Source organism: Eleginops maclovinus, chromosome 4, assembly GCF_036324505.1.
Source record: "Eleginops maclovinus isolate JMC-PN-2008 ecotype Puerto Natales chromosome 4, JC_Emac_rtc_rv5, whole genome shotgun sequence".
NCBI classification, from domain to species: Eukaryota; Metazoa; Chordata; class Actinopteri; order Perciformes; family Eleginopidae; genus Eleginops; species Eleginops maclovinus.
This window is the reverse complement of record NC_086352.1, coordinates 13,768,303-13,790,325: the sequence shown is the minus strand read 5'-3', so window position 1 is coordinate 13,790,325 and position 22,023 is coordinate 13,768,303. Positions and strand designations below refer to the sequence as shown.

General features: G+C 36.9%; 3 protein-coding genes across 5 annotated transcripts; all 3 read left to right on the top strand.

Annotated features, from left to right (window-relative positions):
* The first annotated feature begins 717 nt into the window (after positions 1-717).
* Positions 718-9,327, top strand: LOC134862892 (globoside alpha-1,3-N-acetylgalactosaminyltransferase 1-like). Of its 2 annotated transcripts, none has more exons than XM_063881002.1 (11): positions 718-857; positions 4,552-4,590; positions 4,760-4,825; positions 5,816-5,848; positions 6,288-6,422; positions 6,626-6,734; positions 7,093-7,206; positions 7,487-7,603; positions 7,914-8,047; positions 8,735-8,812; positions 9,025-9,327. In XM_063881002.1, the coding sequence occupies exons 1-11, from the start codon at positions 781-783 to the stop codon at positions 9,170-9,172; spliced, it is 1,050 nt and encodes a 349-aa protein (XP_063737072.1). In that variant the 5' UTR covers positions 718-780; the 3' UTR covers positions 9,173-9,327. The 2 variants fall into 2 exon arrangements, with proteins under 2 accessions (XP_063737072.1, XP_063737073.1); XM_063881003.1 differs by having other exon boundaries at positions 724-828.
* Positions 9,328-9,624: 297 nt separating this feature from the next.
* mpc1 (mitochondrial pyruvate carrier 1) lies at positions 9,625-13,011 on the top strand. 2 transcript variants are annotated; one of them, XM_063881005.1, is made up of 4 exons: positions 9,625-9,826; positions 11,314-11,410; positions 11,905-12,037; positions 12,220-13,011. In XM_063881005.1, the coding sequence occupies exons 1-4, from the start codon at positions 9,752-9,754 to the stop codon at positions 12,242-12,244; spliced, it is 330 nt and encodes a 109-aa protein (XP_063737075.1). In that variant the 5' UTR covers positions 9,625-9,751; the 3' UTR covers positions 12,245-13,011. The 2 variants fall into 2 exon arrangements, with proteins under 2 accessions (XP_063737075.1, XP_063737074.1); XM_063881004.1 differs by lacking the exon at positions 9,625-9,826 and having other exon boundaries at positions 11,179-11,410; positions 12,220-12,965.
* Positions 13,012-14,109: 1,098 nt separating this feature from the next.
* Positions 14,110-21,259, top strand: kifbp (kinesin family binding protein). The gene is made up of 13 exons (XM_063881001.1): positions 14,110-14,592; positions 15,224-15,322; positions 15,526-15,605; positions 15,785-15,843; positions 16,120-16,244; positions 16,539-16,632; positions 16,870-16,982; positions 17,734-17,883; positions 18,069-18,143; positions 18,820-18,982; positions 19,107-19,281; positions 19,377-19,562; positions 20,147-21,259. Exons 1-13 carry the CDS (start codon positions 14,131-14,133, stop codon positions 20,283-20,285), a joined length of 1,920 nt encoding a protein of 639 aa, XP_063737071.1. The 5' UTR covers positions 14,110-14,130; the 3' UTR covers positions 20,286-21,259.
* Positions 21,260-22,023: the final 764 nt, after the last annotated feature.

Genomic DNA, 22,023 nt, shown 5'->3' with positions numbered 1-22,023 from the left:
TCCTACATCCAAAATCGTACTTAAAGTAAAAGTAAAAAATGAAAGTATTAATCATCAAAATGTACTTAAAGTATGAACAGTCATCTCTCTTTCTGTGTCTATATTATATAGAATAGAATAGAATTGAAGAGAAGAGAAGAGAAGAGAATTACTTTATTGATCCCAATTTGGGAACATTTTTGTTGCAGCAGCATAAAAACAAGGAATGTAATTACAACAAAATAAAATAGCATTTAAAAATGTATATGTGTGACAGTGTAGATGCTACACTGCATTTCGTTTTTTGTGTCCGTGCTTTTCATTATAACTTTCTCTTTTTGTTCATTCATCAGTTAATGATGTTTGCAGTTCTTACTGTTATGTGAGGCTAAATATCTCCTTTTCCTACGAATTTTTAAAAAGTGCTAAGTTGATTCATTTACCATAATAAAAAACAATATCAGTTGAAAAAGACCCTCTAAATAACATTCAAATGTCATTAATTAATTCAGGAGTTTGGTATCCTTTATCGTTATCAATATAGTTTCAACTTACATTTTGTGTTTAACTTCTTTGCAATTATGTATTTATTGGTTTATTCAGCTGGGACAGCCGACATTGCTGTAAATGTACACACACACACATCTCTCTCTCTCTCTCTCTCTCTCTCTCTCTCTCTCTCTCTCTCTCTCTCTCTCTCTTTTACCAGTTTCTTCAAGTTCAGTTTTTCACACTCAACAGTGTCACAGCAGGTCTTTACTTTATTCTCTGTGGCGTTGCTTGTCTGGTGTTGCATATATTATGCAGAGGATTGAGATGTGGCGCAATATTACCAGGATCCATATTTTGGTCAGTGTCGCCTGTCTTGTTTTATTAGGGTAAGACTTTAAACTACCCTTTTTGTGTTTTTACTAAACTTCTAATATTGTTTGGATACAGATGGTACGATTCCGCTAAATAAATGTTTTAAATATGGTTTGTAAAATGACTTAATATGTCATTAATGTATATGTTTTATCTTATTCATACTTTTTTTTCTGAGTCTTTATGGGTAAGGTTTCTACTGAAGTTTTGTGTCTTAAGTAGCACTAGGGAAGGTCTTCTTCTGCTGTGAAAGGTTGAGTAATTTCTAATGCATTAACTAAAACTAGACATGTTAAAGATAAGAGCTTTGATGCAGCCATCTTCCATTCATACAATAAGGAAGCAAAACACTCATGTCACATTTAATAACCAAATAATCAAATTAAATGAACAAAACATGCTTTAGGCAACGTAATGACATCATGTGACATTTCTTATACTTTTGACTTGTTTTGTTTATAGTCCAGTTCATAAAAAAAGGGCATTGAGTTCATCATTTTTCCCCTTAGTTAAATGGGAGCGATTGTACTCATGAAACGTCCCATAAATACTTAGTTAAGGTCACACACTCATCAGGAATGTGTTATAATGAAAAATACAAAAAATATGTCACCTAATTTTTTCCATGGCCCTTTGTTAAATACAGTGGGGCAAAAAAGTATTTAGTCAGCCACCAATTGTGCAAGTTCTCCCATTTAAAAAGATGAGAGAGGCCTGTAATTTTCATCATAGGTATACCTCAACTATGAGAGACAGAATGAGAAAAGAAAATCCAGGAAATCACATTGTAGGATTTTTAATGAATTCATTGGTCAATTCCTCGGTAAAATAAGTATTTGGTCACCTACAAACAAGCAAGGTTTCTGGCTCTCACAGACCTGTAACTTCTTCTTTAAGAGGCTCCTCTGTCCTCCACTCGTTACCTGTATTAATGGCAGCTTTTAAACTCGTTATCAGTATAAAAGACACCTGTCCACAACCTCAAACAGTCATACTCCAAACTCCACTATGGCCAAGACCAAAGAGCTGTCAAAGGAGACCAGAGACAAAATTGTAGACCTGCACCAGGCTGGGAAAAGTGAATCTTCAATAGGTAAGCAGCCTGGTGTGAAGAAATCAACTGTGGGAGCAATTATTAGAAAATGGAAGACATACAAGACCACTGCTAATCTCCCTCCATCTGGGGCTCCACGCAAGATCTCACCCCGTGGGGTCAAAATGATCACAAGAACGGTGAGCAAAAATCCCAGAACCACACGGGGGGACCTAGTGAATGACCTGCAGAGAGCTGGGACCAAAGTAACAGAGGCTACCATCAGTAACACACTACGCCGCCAGGGACTTAAATCCTGCAGTTCCAGACGTGTCCCCCTGCTTAAGCCAGTACATGTCCAGGCCCGTCTGAAGTTTGCTAGAGGGCATTTGGATGATCCAGAAGAGGATTGGGAGAATGTCATATGGTCAGATGAAACCAAAATCGAACTTTTTGGTAAAAACTCAACTCGTCGTGTTTGGAGGAGAAAGAATGCAGAGTTGCATCCAAAGAACACCATACCTACTGTGAAGCATGGGGGTGGAAACATCATGCTTTGGGGCTGTTTTTCTGCAAAGGGACCAGGACGACTGATCCGTGTAAAGGAAAGAATGAATGGGGCCATGTATCGTGAGATTTTGAGTGAAAACCTCCTTCCATCAGCAAGGGCACTGAAGATGAAGCGTGGCTGGGTCTTTCAGCATGACAATGATCCCAAACACACCGCCAGGGCAACGAAGGAGTGGCTTCGTAAGAAGCATTTCCAGGTCCTGGAGTGGCCTAGCCAGTCTCCAGATCTCAACCCCATAGAAAATCTTTGGAGGGAGTTGAAAGTCTGTGTTGCCCAGCGACAGCCCCAAAACATCACTGCTTTAGAGGAGATCTGCATGGAGGAATGGGTCAAAATACCAGCAACAGTGTGTGAAAACCTTGTGAAGACTTACAGAAAACCTTTGAACTCTGTCATTGCCAACAAAGGGTAAATAACAAAGTATTGAGATGAACTTTTGTTATTGACCAAATACTTATTTTCCACAATCATTTGAAAATAAATTCATTAAAAATCCTACAATGTGATTTCCTGGATTTTTTTTTCTCATTATGTCTCTCATAGTTGAAGTGTACCTATGATAAAAATTACAGGCCTCTCTCATCTTTTTAAATGGGAGAACTTGCACAGTTGGTGGCTGACTAAATACTTTTTTGCCCCACTGTAACACATGTATTGCAGCATCACGCACAAGAAACCGGCAATAATTGAAATTGTTAATATTTAAAGGATTTATTTTATATCATCGAAGTTAATCTTTAAACTAATGTAATCTAACATACTAATTCATTGTTTAAGAGTAACATATTTAGTATGGTGAATTTGTTTACCTTAAAAAAGTGCTAAATTAGTTTATTTTACTAAGGAAAAACAATCAAAATACAAAATGTATTAACAAAAAATTAATAGAGTAAGGCGCTAATCCTCTTCCCTACTTTGCCTTCTTACAATTGCATTCTTTATTTTCGATTTAATTTAATTTGTTGCTGCTTTAGTGTTACGCTTCCAGTATTCTTTTTGATGGCTTACTTTCAAACTGTCATCGCTAACTAGACATAACCATCGTTAATCTTTTTAGTAAGTCCCTTGCAATTTGAAATGTCAGTCTTATTAAAAACCCAAATAAATCAAGGTTACAGCATCTTGCAGCACATACCTGTGACAAGATAGTCTGTAGTGCTGATCAGTTGCTGTGTGCCTGGACTGAGTATGACAAAAGGCATTTGGACAGAAACAAAAAAGCGGCGTTACAATATGTGTTACTGCGTCAATTTTGAGTTTTAGGACGACATGTATGTATTCATTTATTGATTTTTAGTTGTAGATTGCCTCTCACACAGCAGCACAGTGTTCTCTTTTACAACAAACAGGTGAATTGTTAACATCATAAAGGGGAACTTGTCCACGTGTTGATGATTCAACAAAAATAGTTTACAAGCTCATTCACAAGTTTATATGGGAACATGATGTGGTGTTCAGAAGGGTTCATTTGTTGGACTACTAAGACCAATTTCATGCATAATTGTTTTTTCAGATACTCGTGTACAATACTATGCAAGATTTGAAGGCACAATGAGTCTGTTTACTTAAAAATAACCCCCCCCAACTATCACTTATAAAACTTTTAAAGGTGTAAGGATTTTTATGGTCTTCAGCCTCTTTAAAAACGAGCGACCAATTGGTAGATATTTGCTAGGATCCACAAAGCTCGAATTTCGTAAATTACACAAGCCACGTTTTGTTGTGACAAAAGTGACAATTGTTTTCATTACAAAAATTGTGGAACCCCCAAAACCAACAATAGGCAGCAAAACATAATCACAAGTGTCAAAAAACAACAACATCAACACAGCTTAAGATAAGATAAAATGGAAATTAGGGAGTTTAAGCAGCAATAGAGTGAAAGAGAAAAGCAGGGCAGTACAGATTCACACAAGGGTAATAAAGGTAAAGACAAAATCACAATGATATACAAGTAGTAGCTGTTAAAACAAGAAATGAATTAAATGAACATATTAATTATTGCCTTTGACTGCACATTATGCCCTCTCTTGTTGAAAACTGGTAACTGTATTCATTTATACTGGTTGTTCTCTGTTTAACTCGTATAACTGTGTCTTTACAGGGCCATCTATATCTTAGGGAACAAAGAATCTCTCTACAGGTAAATCAGCACTGAGACATGTCAGTTGAAATGTAAAGGAGTTACACTGGACATAGAAACAGGATGTAGACAATATACAACGATAAATTAAATGTTACACTTTGAATGTTCCAATTTTTTTATTTACTTTATATGTTTGATTTATTTAATTCCTGTCTTTTTGTAAAAGACCTGTAGGCTTTTGCCCAGACAGTGACAATGCCTGGAGGATCAGAGACCTAAAAATGCAAACAGGGTGAGAATCCATTACTCTTTTTCCTAACAGAGAGAAACAGTCACATCCAACCTTTTACAGTTGCTATGGCTATGGTTAGCTTCCTCGATCTGTTGTTGAACTTTGACAATATATCCACTGCTCAGAACAGACAATAAACAGTAGGAATCTTTATTAGGTCATAACAGTGAGAACAAAGTATCACTAAAGGTTTTCTGCAAAACACAGCCGATTAACATGTATTATTGTGTCATTTTTACAAGGGCAGCACTAAGTCAGTGGCCCCTCAGGGCTTTGAAAACCCGGGTTAGTGCCATGACATGACGTTGTATAACTGTTCTCTCTTATCTGGTCCACTTGGTAATGTTTCTTTCAATTAGTTGGTGTTGTTCTCTGTGTTTGTTATCAATGATGAGAGGAATACTACATTTTATACTTAACTAAAAGTAGAAATACGAAATTGTTAAAATATCTTGTTATAATTGAATGTCCTGCATTCAAAATCTTGGTTAAGTAAAAGCACAAACACATTGGCATCAAAATATACAAGTACATAAATACAAAAATTAAGAATCATTAAGCATAATGGCTTTTTTCAGAATCATATGAGGTTACTTGATTATGGATAGGGCAAGCATATCTAAATTACATTGTAAACTGCTCCTCAATATGTTTAATTGTAATTATATGTATAGGTATATTTTTAGTATTTTATTTATATTTTGTATTAACTAATTAGAGTAACAAGTAGCTAAAGCGTTCTAATAAATAGTAGAGGAAAAACAACATGTATTGTCTTCCAAAATTAAGCGGAGTAGAAGTGTAAATTATCATAAAATGAAAGCACTCTTTTTTCTTACTGTGGTACAATAATAGGAATGTACAATACTTTGATGTAGTAACTGATACTTTATGTTTCCTGTGCTGCTATCTTGTTTTGAAACTCTTTTAACCCCTCAATTCCCATTTGGAATACTAAAGATACATTTATTCCTTGGTCTTTTTTTTTAGACTGAAATATGATCAACCAAGCACAATTAACGGGTAAGTTATTTAGAACAAATATCACAATTTTGTGTAAATTTGGGCAATTTTGTATTACTATTATTATAGTGTCCATGCACATTTGTGAATACAATTATTACTAATAGGAATTATGTATGTACAACAATTCTTACAAAAAACTTAGTGATTTAAAGAACAATGAATATTTCTAAAAAGCCCTTTTAAGTGCAGGTTCTCTTTTAAAAGTGTGTTGAACGAGCCAGTATAAACTTCAGGGGAGCCTGCTGATAGGGACATACTTGACTTGACGTGTGTTTTGGAGAAGTGTGCATAATGCTGACATGAAAAGTCATAATATAATTTGGTATCAGCTTGTGCTACAACTTATTAAATATTGAATAAATCATACAGACCCAAACCAATGATCGTAGCTGGACCAAGATCTAAAAACTGCTAAATCTTTATTTGATCTTCCCAGACGCACTGATGTGAACGCCGTCACTAACTGGAATGCTCCTCTGGTTTGGGAGGGGACCTTTGATCCAGTGGTTATTGATGCAATATATAAGAAAATGGACCCACGAGTGGCTGTGTTGGTGTTTGCTGTTGGCAAGTAGGTATTCGGGATATTCTCACAGGGAGCAGGGTTTGACCTGAGCCAGTGCTTCGGGTTGAGATGCTTGTAAACCTGAACAACTAAAGCTGTTTCACATAAAAATACTCCCTACATTTTGAAATATTTATGTGTCTTGAGTCGCTGATCTTGTCTTATACTAAATGTTAACACTTCTGTTCTGCTATTTTTCATCCATACAGATACACACGTTTCCTAAAGAGCTTCCTAGAGTCAGCTGAAAAGTATTTTCTTGTTGACTTCAGGGTCAATTATTACATTTTCACAGACAACGAAAAAGAGGTCCCTGAAGTGAGTTGTTGTTTTTTAATATGTTTAAAGTACTTTTTTGCATTGCACTGCTACACAGCTTAACCCAATGAGAAGTAAAGGCTCCAATATAATGTTTATACTCTCTTATATGGGTTACTTATTCTATTGAAAGCAATGAAACGAAAAGGTGTGGTATATCGGGATGTTATGTGCATTGAATTTGAATCGGCTGTAGTTCACAAAAGGAGTGAATAGCTGAACAACTTCCAAAACTCCAATGTCTGCCAGATTTTGACTGCTCACAAAAACAGACTCTACACTTAAACAATGGTTTGACAGTGACAATAGTGACAGTAAATGTAAACATGTAAAGTTATCTGTTTGTCTGTGTTGTCAGATTCAACTAGGTCAGGGCCGAAACATTGTTGTTGTCACCATCCCTGGAGTCAATCGCTGGCAGGAAGTAGTATTGGGCAGGATGAAATGGGCCACCACCACCATTGACAAACAGGTAAGAAATTACGCACAACAAATCACCAAAGCTAGGGCCTTTTTTCATGTGGTTACAGTAACCACCTTTAAAATCTTAACAGCTCAATGTTTACTAGTTAGACAATACAGCAAACGAAAAACAACAACAAATTGATGTATGAGCTAGAAACAGCAAGTCATCTGAGCCATCTCTCACAGATATGCATAAAACATGTGTTCCCTAAATTATTATTATTCATGGGTCATTGAGATCTATCCATGGGGCATTCAGTCTCACATTTGAACTGTAATGTTTGCAGATCCGTAATGAATCAGACTATCTTTATATGATGGACATCGACAGTGTCTTTCACAATCGTTTCGGAGCGGAGTCTCTCAGTCGGCTGTCTGCTGTGCTTCATCGTGGCTACTACAAGGTTTTACTCTTTTATTCTCTCTCTTATTTTTGTTCTATAGATTATAGGCTACCTTAATCCTATAAGTAAGTTTTTCTGAATTGAAATGTCTAAAAAATACTAAAGCTGTTAAAACGTTATAAACAATTCAGTGAGCTTAACTGGTGGAAGAATTTGTCAAAGACGTTATTAGTTTACTTGTTATATTTTGTGTTATGACACAGAGGACATTGCTTGATTTGTTATCACCCACAGCATTAACTGCTGTCACCAGTATGAGCTAAAGCCTCTCCTCCCTGTTTCATGTTTTGTCCATATTTTATTTTATCAGGCCACATTGAGGGACCAGTTTCCTTATGAGCGTCGGCCAGAGTCCAAAGCCTTCATTCCTGCTGGTGAAGGAGACTACTACTACACTGCTGCTGTCTGGGGTGGATACCTAGAGGACATGTACAAGCTAGTCAAGTAACCAAAACCATTATCATGTTGTAAGGTTACTTCCATTTAGCTATTACCAATTAAATAAAGAGTACATTAGACCTATCGATGCTGGACAGGTACAAATTTTAGCCTTCAAAACCTGGTATATTTCTTCTAAAAGAGGCAGTGTTTCCATCGCATTGTACACAAATGCTCAGCCCGATTTGACTAATCAGAATTAGAATTTCTTTATTGTGAAAGCGGGGGAATTTAGGGTGTTGTAGCAGCAAAGGTACAGTTCAGATAAAAGGAAAAGGAAAAGGAAAAAGATTTTGAAAGAAAATAAGGAAAGCACTTGCTATTAGAAAAGGCCCTTTGAAGTTGTGCTTGCTGCCATTTTAAAATCTTAATTAGCTATTTGAAAGTGTCAGGATGTGCAGTATGTCCCATGACATGCTAGCGACTCTCACTGACCAATCAGTGGTCTGCATTGTTTTAATGTCACATTACATTATTGGCTCAGCTTACTTTGACCAAAAAAGTTAACCTGTACTATCTTTAACTTTTATCAATGAAAACCAAGTTAAGAAGAGCCGTACCATGCATTGGAAACACAGCTTTAAATGCTAAAAAAATATATTTTTCTGTCTGAAATGTTGACCATTAAGAGCTAACATAATGCTAAAGGAAGTTTTACTATAAAGAGAAGACATCTCTCTTTCAATTCATTAGATACTGTTACATGCAGTCAGAGGAGGATGCCAAGAATAAGATTGAAGCTATCTGGCAGGAAGAAAGTCACCTCAACAAGTAAGTAATTGATTGCCTCAGTTTAAGTGAATTTCTGATCATTCTTATTTAAAAGGACACATTTTCAACCAGTCGTTTTTTTTTACTTTTGTATCTGTTAGTATTTGTTGTTTAAAGTAAGCTTGTGTTTGTGGAACAAATCAATAAAAATTTGTGACTGATGTATTATACAAAACACACATGGATAATCTGCCTGCTTCTCTGTCATGCAGGTACCTGCTGTACAACAAACCAAGCAAGGTGCTGTCTCCAGAGTACCTGTGGTCAGATTACGATAGGATACCAGAAGACATCAAAGTCGTCAGGATTTCCCAGTTGGTCAAGAACTATGCAGAAGTGCGGCCCAATGGTGGACATTGATGTCAAGTCGTTGACATTTAAAAAATAATAGCAAGTGGGTTGTCTGAATGGGTTGCTTTTTATATTCAGTTTTGGTATATTTAACGTAAATTACTGTAATAAATAAGCACATTCCAATCTCTCTGTAGAGATGAATTAAAGTAATCTTGATGTTGTATCTTGTTGTTTGTGGTGAACCCTATTTTGCAGATATAAACAAATGTCTTAATGAAGATGTGTCGAAGTCAAAGAGGAACTTGTTGAAAAATGCAAACACATTTTTTTCATGCAAATATTCTCAAATATTCAAGTATTTTGTGTAATCTGTCTGTACTCTCTTAAGGCTTCCACAAATATTGTATGTTTAGGTTTTAATCTTGGGTTCAATGAAACAAAGAAGGGCACATTTCCAGATTTTCTGGGGAAAAAAAGTCTAATATGGTAGACAGAGGTCACGCTGCGTAATTGCGACAGTGTCGTAAAGTGCCAATGTTGTGGTCGGAAATTGCACCAGTCGTCCTCTGAGCTGAGCTTTCAGTCGCCCTTCAGCAGACAAAGAGTGCTCCTCTCACCCAAAGAACACCACACCAACGTTAAACCATGGCAGGGATTATTGCACGGAAAGCTATTGACCACCTGAAGAGCAAGGAGTTCAGGGAGTATTTGACAAGGTATGTAAATGAAGCTGTTAGATGTTCTATTAGCGCTCATGCTAAAGTGACGTTAGCTCAGTGGCTGTTGCGTGACATACAGCTCGGCAGCTAGAGGCTGATTTACGGTCGTTCTCTGTCAAAAAATGTTTTTATAAAATCTAATGACACTTTTCAACAATGTGTTTGCTTCTTTTTGTTATATTGGTATCGTTTCTCTTAGTTCTTTTTTAGTTTTCAAGGACATTTGCTCTTTATTCAACCTTAGTAAGTAACTCAGTTAACTTGTTTCTCCACTTCATGAGAAGAGAAGACTGTGGATAAACTCGTTTTTTAGAGCATATCTAATTGCGGTATGTTGTCAACATTGATGGAAGGAAAAACTCTAAAAATATTTTAGTAAAAGTAGCAATACCACATTGTAAGAATACTCTCTTACAAGTAGAGTTAAAAATGTTACTAAATAAAAGTACATCAAAATGAACTTGAAGTACCAAAAGTTAAAGTGCTCAGTATTCCAATCAATACACTATATTGTTGAATAGTTATGATGCGTTATTTTAAGCGTTTTAAATGTTGGAGCCAGTAAATATGGGGCTTTTTTATGCTGTCAACACTTGCAGAGAGTTTGTGAATGTTACTATGGGATTAAAAATGATCATTTTCACCTAAAATAAACCCTAATCATACATCGTATTGAATAAAAATGTCATCAAAGCAGAGAGAACTACTATATAAATGTGTACATGATGGCCTGGTGGTGTCTGTAGTATGCATGTCTTAAATTGAGAATAAAGGCTAAATTGTAACACAGTGACGCAAGAAGCCATCTTTGTTTACATTTGTAACTGATACAGAAGGTTATCCCCCCCAGGGTTATTATTTTTTTTAATGATTTGTCTTTCACAGTTAGTAAAACATCTAGAAGGTCATGAACATTCACTGTAGTTGTAAAGAAGGCTCACATCCCAATGTAAGATTTTTGGCATCAGCTCTGGTGTTTCTGTGGCTTTCTGTGTTGGTGTGTTCTGTGTAGAAAACACAGTAATCTTGCTTTACCATCAGCTTGTGTGGAAGACAGTTGACTGTAAATGTTTTTAATATTTTCTTCCAGATACTTAAATGTTACTCCACACTTACTATTCATTCATTTAGTCATTTTGCAACAAAGCAGTATTTTGTACTCCCTTGAAAAGCAGTGCTTTTTAAATTGTAGCAATTCTCTATTTTGTGAATGTACCTGTCCTGAAACTGACCTATGACCTGTTTTGCATGGCAGCAGCTTTTGTTTTGCCCCCATCTCACATCTTTATTTATGTTCTTTTCTCTTCCATGTGGCCCTGAATTAAAAAAAAACAACAGCACAGTAAGTACTGTCAATATATTTCTATCTGCGCCTCACCTTATCTGTAATTCCCTTTGGTTATGTCTAGCTTAAGCTTTCTGTTAGTCTCCTACCTACTGTACATATGCTTAAAGCTATATTTTGTCCCTTTGTGTTTATCTGTACAGCATTTCTGGGGCCCTATAGCAAACTGGGGTCTTCCTATTGCCGCCATTGCAGATATGAAGAAGAGCCCTGAGATAATCAGTGGCAGGATGACCTTTGGTAAGATAAAGACAGATGTAGACATAAAGAGCACACACAACACCCGCATCCATTTCTGGATAACTGTGTTAGTTTAACCATTAACGATTGTAAACTACAGCTGCAATTTATTGTAACAGAAGATACTTTATTTGACTGCTTCTTACATTTGAATTTTTTAAAAAAAAATCAAGAAGGCTTCAAAGGAACTGAACAGTTGGTCTAAGTGGTTGTACATGTCATTAGTACTGTAGTACTGGAGTATATAAAAACAAATAGGAATAGACTAAATATTTCTCCTTGTTGATGTTGCATTGAAGCTGCTGCGATGAAGGAACATGTCAGACTTGATATGTTAATAAAGCAGTATACAAATAGGAAATCAAAGCAAAGTGGTTGAATTAAAAAAATAGAAGTACTCCTACCACTACTCATCAAAAAATACAAAAAGTATATAAGAAGTGAGTAGTAAGCATATCAATAAACCATTGCCTGTGTTTATTCCGTCCTCACAGCTCTGTCCTGCTATTCACTGCTCTTCATGAGGTTCGCCTACAAGGTGCAGCCTCGTAACTGGCTGCTGTTTGCTTGCCATTTAACCAACGAGTCTGCACAGCTTATCCAGGCTAGTCGACTCATCAAATACAAGTAAGCAAAATTCTATGCTGGGATTTTCTGTTGACGCTTTTTTCTGATTTTTACTCTGTTATGATATGATAATGACACCAGGTAATAATACATATATCCCAAATCCTTGAATAATCTTTGACATTAAGGTGACGGGACAAAAGAGAAATGTTAGCACTCTGACTGTTTCTGTTTGATTACAGCATGGACAAGAAGAAGGGATCTTAATGGCAGTGGTGACCCACTTCTTCAACAGCCACCATAACCTGGACATCAAAACTACTGAATCTAAACACGTTATCTCAATGAAGCTGTGCCACTTTCACCATCTAATCCTGATGTTACCAAGATTGATCATCCTCACAAGTTTTAGTCACTTTTTACTGCAGACAGAAAAAAGCATTTGCTTTCCTCCCAAGAATTAGAGTGAACTGCTGTAATTTATTTTAAATTTCGCAAAAGTCATCATGACACAAAGTATATTGTGGGTGAAAGCACACTTAGCTAACAAGTCTGACAGTTAGCTGTCTTTCACACTTGCTGTTACACTTATTTTAGGTCATCAGCAATAATATTTCTGTTGCTTTCTAGTTTATTAATTGAAAAATAATGATATGTCATTGGGAACTCAGCCTGAGGTCAGTTTGTGCAAATATGTTCATACCATGGCACATTATCATTTGCCAAGCACTTTCATTCTTTAACCTTTACTCTAATGCAGAGGACACACAGAGAGCTTAGCTCTTTGTTTATTGTACTGTGGAGTAAAATGTTAAGCTGAAAAATGAAAACAGAGTGTGTATGAAGAGCCGATATGGCTTTATTATATTGTAATAAATAAGAAAAGCTGCTTATGTCAGTGCTGACCAAAACATGTAATGTCTGTTCTCATATGTCAGTCACATTAATTTATTGTCATTGTATAATAAACGTTATTTTTCCCTAATAATTCATTTGAATCTCTGGAGTTGTACAAATAAACTGGCTATAGCGAAGTTGAACACAATTAAACAAGTGAGTGATTTATTATTTAAGTTCAAATTTTTGATTGCAGTTTTCGTCCGGTAATAGTTTTTGTTCCACGGTAATTGTCAGGAATCAGTCGTCCATCACAACGTCAGATATTCTTCCATGGTAAATGTCAAGGAGAACACTGCTGCGTATTTACACTCGACACTTTGGTCTGCAACATAATGCCCTTGTTTAAATAACACCACTACTCTTTTCAACAAAGTTAGAAAATACCAATCAAATGAACATGAAATTAATGGTTATTTTATGCAATTTAATACAAAAAAGGAATTAATCAACATCTTCAAAACCAGTGGTCAAGATGTGATTCTAATCCATTACCCCTTACCACCTTAAGGTCCTTTAGTAAAACATCATGCACTTAAGTGAATAGAGCCTTTTATATTTTTGAGGTAATATTGTTATTTGTCAAAGAAGTTATTTTTGACTTCTTTATATGCTGTTGGACAGTTTAATCAAAAACCTTGCAGCAACATCCATAAATGAGTTGAGACCACACTGAAACTACATAAGTCCACTACAGGAGTTGTCTACTAAGTACAATATTTCCCCCTGAAATTATCTCCAGGTGTAGACAAGGCAAATTGGAAACACTGGTAAAGTACCTACCTCAACATTTTACTAAGTTTGTTATATTACGCCACTGCTTACAAAAAATGCATTGGAGACACACAAAGTAAATAAACCCATACATTTTGATGATGCAAATACAGTGTTGGAAATATAAAAATAGAAATTGACATTGAAAGGGTATAAAGTACTTGTGGGATCTGAGGATAATGAATTTGCAAACAGGGTAGCTAAAAAAAAAAACAAGCTAAGATTTGATGAAATTCAGACAGGGAAACAGCATAGTATATTTCTTAATACACACCGGATTGGTTAAAATAATCTAGGAAAAATGTTCAGACCTTTGACAGTACATTAGATTAGTACAGAATAATATCCTGTCCTACAAAATCTGGCACAGTAGATGGCAGTATGCACCTAAAAGTTCTTATTGCAATCTACCAAAAACAAAACCTCAGAAGAAGAGTGGTATTTCGGTATCTGTAGTCAAAACGTAGAAGAAGAAGATAAACATGGCGTCCGTCAGCAGTGATGAGTGGAGAGCTATATGTGACAAATTCACCAACGCCCAGAATTTAACCGTTGTAGAATCATGCAATGACCCAGACAATGACCCGTTCCGCTCCAAATACAAGGCCAGGGAGCTCCTCAGAGAGATATACTGCTCGCTGAAGAGTTTTGAGGCCGGCGATGGTGAGGAGGAGGAGGAGAGTGGCGGAGAGAGCGGCGTCCAGCGGCCGGTGGAGCCGCCGGTAGACGGGCAGACGGAGGAGGCGTTCAGTCAGGGCTTCTGCGGAGACTCGCCAGCCGGGCTGCGGGCCGCAAAACTCGGGGCGGTGGAGTACTATCTGGGCGTCAACCATGTCGACACAGAGGAGCTGTCCGCCGGGCAGGAGCATCTGATGAACTGCATGAAGCTGCTGGAGAGATGCAGGGTGTCGTCGGAGAATGTGTCACTGTTTATCCATGTCAGGGTAATGTTGAAGATAACTTCCTTAATAGTAATGTTGACAAAAAGGGTGCAGCGTGACCAAACATCACATACTGACTGACTATAATGTGATTAAACCCAAATAATATTGACAATGTCATCATCAATAACGCCATTTGTAGGCCTGTGGGAAAGCACTTTGGACCACTATTCCCTTTTTACACACTTTAATAAAAAAATGTTGTGATTATATCTGTCACAAACTCGTAGGCCTACTACGTTCTGGGATTATTTACAATTGCTGCTCTATATTTCCACTTTTAAGTTCTTTAAAGTTGTGTGCAGTAATTTGTCAAATGTTGTATTGTTTTTCCTTTGTTGTATATTTCTGTTTCTTCTTTGCTCACATTTTCTTAATTTTATAATCATTTTTATAATTTTCTTTTTAAATATCTGCTCCTATATTTTCTAGTTTCTCTCTTTCTAATTCAAATTCCCTCTATGTGAAATCAAAAAAGGGAATCTCTTGGAATTTTGCAATAATGAGTAACAAGAATCACAGTCAATCAGGCTCATTATAAAGCCTTTTAAATGGAGTAAATCATTATTCTAATGTAGTAGGAGGTCAGACGATGCTGATCATTTCTCCATGTGTTGTCTCTTTGTGTTAACAGAACCAGTTGGGCATTCTCTGGGCAGGCCGGGATGAGACGGAGACAGCGCAGGGATTTCTTGAAACAGCAGAATCCATCTACCAACGGTACATGAAGGAGGTAAGGTTTGATGTGGTTTTGTGACAATCGCGAACAAATAATAACAGGCATACTTTTTAAAATAATGTAAATGTGTTCCTAACCTCAAATGAGAATAACATGTATTCGGTGTAAAAAGCACAACATAAACACACACACTTGATAGACAAGTATTCGTTTTTTGCAACTGCAGCAGCCATAGTTTTTTTGTTTTTGTTTTCCAGGATGGTAGTCCACCCTTTGACATGACAGATTACTTTAGTACTGAAGAGAACCTGTTGACGCATCAGGAAAGGACCAAGAGGTATTTGTAACCTTTAATATCCCCATACAAAAGCTCCATACACACATGTCCATTTACAGTTTAGTGTTTGCATGATATGTGGTAATTGATGCATGCTGGTTTCTTTCTTTCTCTATTATGCTCTGACTTTCCCTTATGTCTTTCTCATTTCCACTCTTTCTCCAACTTCCCTCTTCCAGGTTTGAGTTGGCCTACACCCATTCCATGTACTACCTTGCTCAAGTCTATAAAAACCTCGGTGAGTTTGATGTTGTTTCAACCAAATACAACAGTATACATGTATTGGTTTATGAAAAAATTGTGCTTTACATCATTTATGTAATATATATATATATTGAATTTAAAAGTCTCTAATCCATTTAATTTAAAGAATATTGTTTTGTTTTAAGGCGTTTCTGAAGACTGCCTCTGATCTGCATACATATTTATCTATGTAGTCATAATGATGCATAGCCTTATCATGTTTAGGTACTGGTTTAGTGGATGATCATAATGAAAATGTTTTATCTCCCAGGTGAAACTGAACGTGCTGCTACCTACTGCCACAGCACCCTGCAGAGACAGTTAAAATTAAATCAGTTCAGTCCTATGGAGTGGGCTCTGAACGCTGCCACACTATCGCAGTATTACATCACTAAGGTAGGGCACAGATGGATATAAATTGATTGGAAAGGATTGATTTAAAATCTTTTGAACATTTATAAGGATTTTACATCAAACAATTGGAGACAATTGTTTGATCATGTCAGTACGTGCTGGTTATTACCAATATAGGCAACATAACTGTATAATTTCTTGAGACATGATTTCCTCACAATAGCATTCAATTGAAAGATGATGGACCATTATATTAAATGATCACCCATACTCTATTTTACTATTTCCATAACTATTTTAGTTTTGAGAGGTGAGTGAATGTGTGTTTTTTTTTAGGGCCGATACATGGAAGGCAGACATTGTCTCTCAGCAGCTACTGTCATATCTGGGTTGGCAGGAGATGTTCCTTCTGAGGCCGCAGCACAGGAGAGTAAGTATCTAAATCTTGCATTAATTAACATATCAAAGCAAAAGAACACATTTGCTATTGAAATCTAAAGTCATTTTTAACTGCAAACACAGCTGTGTAGCAAAGCATAGTTCAAGTATCTTACTTCCCTTCCTTTGTCTGATTCCTTCCACATCAGCCCCTCTCACTTCATCCAGATATATCTATCATTCCTGCTGGCATATCCTAACATCTTTGTTTATATTCTGTCTGACCCAGGTGAGACAGAGAGCGAGCGCAGGGAGCAACTCAGGCAGAAGAGAGCAGAGATTGCGAGATGTTGGATAAAATACTGCCTCAACCTCCTGCAGGATTCTAAGAAGCTGCTAGAGGTGTGTGTGTGTGTGTGTGTGTGTGTGTGTGTGTGTGTGTGTGTGTGTGTGTGTGTGTGTGTGTGTGTGTGTGTGTGTGTGTGTGTGTGTGTGTGTGTGTGTGTGTGTGTGTGTGTGTGTGTGTGTGTGTGTGTGTGTGTGTGTGTGTGTGTGTGTGTGTGTGTGTGTGTGTGTGTGTGCATCAAAGATTGTTTTAAAGCTGTATAATATTCAACAATTGAGCATTAAAATGTCTACTAGATCATTTATTATATATGTTGTTCCATTGTGATCTATTGTTCAAATTTTCCAACAATTCAAAGTCTCTATCATTTGCTCAGCTATCAAGTGCGCTGTCCCTCTTTGCAAATGCATCACTGTTGTGGATGTATCCAAGAAGCTGTCATAAATTGAAATGTTTTCAAGCCACACTTTTGTATTGCACTTTTTTGATAGCTTTTCTTCACTGTCAATTTTACCCAGATAATTTGTCACTCACTAAAAACCTCCAGAACAATGAACAAATCCTAACCTGAAGAAGCTGGATAAAATGGATGAGAAAACCTTGTTGTGATTCCACACTACTTTACAAAACTACCAAACTCTTTGTTATTGTGCTGATTGAGAGACCCCTAGTGACAGAAAATAGGATATTGTGGGTTTGAAGAAAATGACTTGTTAGGGCTTTTCCTTAAAGTTGATTGTTGTTGTTTTGAATATGGTATAAGTACATGTATGACATGTATGTGACTGCACATTTTGTTGTGAACAGGACAGCATTGGGGAGCTGGATACAGATCGTCAAGAAGAGATGAAGAGAGCGAGGAGACTGGAGGAGGAAGAGGAGGAAAAGGAAAGGAAGAGCGCTTTGCTGTTTGGTTCTGAAGACACCTTTGACTCCATTGCTAGCCTGGAAGAGAAGGTTAATACACTTTTGGATGCAACTGCTGGTTTTACTAGTATAGTATTTATAATAATTATTAGTGTTACAGATCATGTTGTACTACAATAGGAAACGCATTTTAAATTACTGTCATTAGGGAGCGCCATTCTGCAAATAAATACTAGACCCATTTAAGAGCCCCAATTCTGCTTTTTGTTTTCTAGGTGGGCTGTTTGTTGCCATTGGACTTCAATGAGGCCAGAGCCATATTTCTGGTGGGACAAAACTATGTTACACAGGTATGCAAAGCCCACTGGCACACTCCCACTGAAACTGGGTTGGACGGACTAATCAAAAATGTAGACAATGTTATAAAAGTAAATAGACACACAAACAGCAGTGGAGTTATTGAAGTATCCATACTAGCTGATACGATTAAAAACAAAACTATTTTAATGAACTAATGCTTTTTAATTTTCTCATGTATTTTCACTTCCCAGCGCTGTTTGTAAAGCTTATCGAGATAGTTTTGAAGAAGGCGGGGAAAAAAGCAATTCTTATTATGATCTCTTTCAGAGGTCTGTCAATTATTTTTGAGTAACCTGCTCAAGATTTCTGGAAAGAGAAGTTTGTTTTGAATTTCTCAAGTTCCATTTTTGTGTATCTAGTTCCGTTAAATTGGAGATAATGCCAATTTTTTTTTACAACCAATATCTCGAACACTCAGCAACTCACATCAGAACAATCTAGGTTGGTTGATAAAATCACAGGAGAAAAATGCCCCTTTTTAAGTTGGTAATCATGGTTGAGTTGTTGCTCAAATAACTTGTATTGAAAGCCAAGGAGTAAAGTCATGTGTGGAGCACAAAACCAAGATTTCTAAAAGAGAAAACATGGCTCTTGGGTCTATCCTACAATGTATAGTTTCAACTGCTAAACATGGCAAACTCTCCGTCCTTTCACTTCATCTTTCAGGCTAAAGAGTATTTTCAGATGGATGGCTATGTGACGGACCACATAGAGATCCTGCAGGATCACAGCTCTCTGTTCCGATCCCTGGCTTTTTATGAAGAGGATCTGGAGCGGCGCTGCAAGATGCACAAACGAAGAGTTGATATGATGGAGCCAGTCTGTAACGGTACTGCGCTTACTTTGATCTTAAGTTGCATTTACCATTTGTCTGTTTGAGTATTTTCAATAAATAGATTTTAATAGAAAAAAATGACATGATTGATTAAATCTGACTCTCTGTTTCACTACAGAATTGAACTCCAAGTACTACCTAATGATCCGCAGACAGATGATGTTTGAGTTAGCTGAGACTTTCAATGAAATGATGGACCTGAAACTGACACTGGCCAACAGACAAGATGATTCAGAGTCTCTCGACAGCCACACCATTAAAAAATTTAACAATCTCTGCTCCGCTTCTGCCAAGTGAGTGATTGGGTTTGTAGGACCTGTGTGTGTGTGTTGGTGCATCTAAATATATTCACTCTGAATGATTGGAAATCCTCCCTTCTCCTCTCCAGATACTTCCAGATGTTCCTAGACTCTCTGTGTTCTCCGGAGGGGAAGCAGCCGGAGCATCTGGAAGAGGAAGTGCTCAGACCGGCTCTGGTGGCTCGCTTCAGAGTGGCCCGACTCTACAGCCGGCTGATCTGCACCGCACCCTCTGGTCAGGTGGAAAATCTTGACAAGTCTCTGGAACACTACAAGTAAGAATATACTGTATTTTTTAAGTATATGGCGATACATATAGCTGGGTTTAAAGAAAGAAAAACTATTTTCTGGTTCAAATCAATCTTCATTATGATGATCCAATATGGATTAAAAAAAATCAGAACTGAGATTATTAATATGTATGAATAAAGTCTACTGGGCAACCTCTAGAAGTTTAATCAAAAAATGCCGGAAGCTGCTCCACACAAGTCACCACCAGGCAGCAATGCCAATTAAATGTGGTCTCAAAAAGCATATCTCTGTAGTATGTTTCATATCAAAGCAATATTTGTATTCTAACTGATATATTCTTAATCTGATCCAATCAGAAATGAATCAATTCAGGATATCAGCGGAGAAACCCAGCCTTACTCGTGCATCCGAACACTTTATGGGTTGCATAATCAAGAATTTTGGAGAAGCGTGCGTAGTTTGACTTGATGTAGACATGTTAGGAAATCAGAAAGATGAATTGTGTTGAAATCAGTTAACAAGAATTAGTATTACATTACATTAGTGTGAATGTTGTGTATCTGTTTAATGTGTTGACCATCAGTATCACCCTACACCTGTTCTCTAGATACGTGGTGCAGTACTGTGATACCCACCCAGAGGCAGTGGCCACTGTGGAGACGGAGCTGGAGCTGAGTCGGGAGATGGTCGGCCTGCTCCCTCTCAAAATCAACCGCCTCAAAGCAAAGATGACCGCCAACAACTGAATTATGCGACCTCTCTTTATTGAATGACTAGTTTAATGACTTAAAAGTATAACATGTCCCCAAAAATGAGTCAGTCGATCTAATTGTACCATCTTTTACAGTCAGTGGACATTCCCTAAAATTTGAGAAACTGGATCTGCTTATTTCATCAGATTTCCGTTGGGCAGTGTGCATGCTGCTTTCACAAGACCTTTGAACCCATCACACATTGTACAAACGTGCTCCCTCTGTGAAGTAAAATGTGTTGTTAAATTTCTTTTAATTGAAATACAACAGTTACTCTCTTTAAAATGAACATGAAAATGTCTTTCTCACAGTACTAAGAAACAATTGAGATCGGTTGATAATAAGCTTTTCAACAATTTGAAATTCGTGTGAACAGTTTTTCTAACCTTTGTTCTAAACCACAGTGTAAAGAAATACTTGTTGGTATACCGCTAAAATATCACAAGCTCCCTTTTAATTTTTTTTTAATGATTGGACTAAGATCCTTAAAGGTCATATATGTAAATAACATATTATTATTTTGTTTTGTTTCATTTTATGAAGCACTTTAGCACACTCAACTTTTGTTTCTTAATGTCTCTGATGTTAAAACAAATGTTAAAGCCTACTGTTGCCAGGGTTAGTGTAACCATGATAATAACAGTAGGCAGCCATAGGAGAGTTGACTACTGACCAGTTGTTGTTGCGCCTTAAAACGGAGATGCTTGTTTTGAAAACTGGAAAACGGTCTGAACTGTCAGAAACAACCCTTTTTAGGGACAGATATAAAGTGGACTTATTAATGTTGGTTTATGAGGTATTATAATCTGCATGATGCCAGCTTTGACCAGGTGAACTCTTATATATACTCTTGTATATTTTTGTCCTGCGTGTTATGAATCACAACTTCATCTTGTTTGTTGTACAGCAGATAATGTATGTCATGGTGATAAAATAATAAAGTACTACACACCCATGTCGAAATACCAGCTAGTGATCGTCATCCTTTCTCATCTGAAATCTGCTATGAAGCCCCACCAATTTCTGAGAATATGTCTCGTTGTTTTGTAAGGGGAAAGTGCAACTGAGGTCAGACTTATAAGCAGGTGTAATTCCCAACTATCCCAGTGGTCATGCTTCCTCATTCTTCTTAACTCACCATTATAGCCAATCAAGTCCAAGAGATCTGGCAGATGTGGACTCCACAAACAAAAGAATCAGCACTTTTACTAATTCATTTAATATAATTGTCATATACCATCATTTTACTAATAAAGGGATTCTGATTCTGATTCTGAACACATCATAACCTGTGCTTCCAGCTTTCATTCATGTTCCTACTAACATGTCTGATGCTTGTCAAAACGTGCGTTTACATACCTGCTCAACGCAGGACACTTGGATGTGCCTTGAATTATTTTGCATTAAGCTCTCTAGGCAAATTAAGAGGGCTTACTGGAAGATCCACCCTTACACAGAGTACACATACATAGATTTACAGTAAATACACAACATCTTAATTTTTCATCTTAAAGTGACCTGCAGTTTCTTAAGGTCACAAATCACATTATGTCATTTATGTAAAACGTTTATGTAAAACAGACAGAAGTGACTCTAAAATGAAGCACTCTAAATCTTGAATGTCTCATCAATTACATATAACTTGACTTATTTCAAAAGGGGAAGTGGTACTGGAAAGCTCAACAAGCCCTTCAAGAAAAACGAGAACAAGATTTGTATGTTATCGTATAGT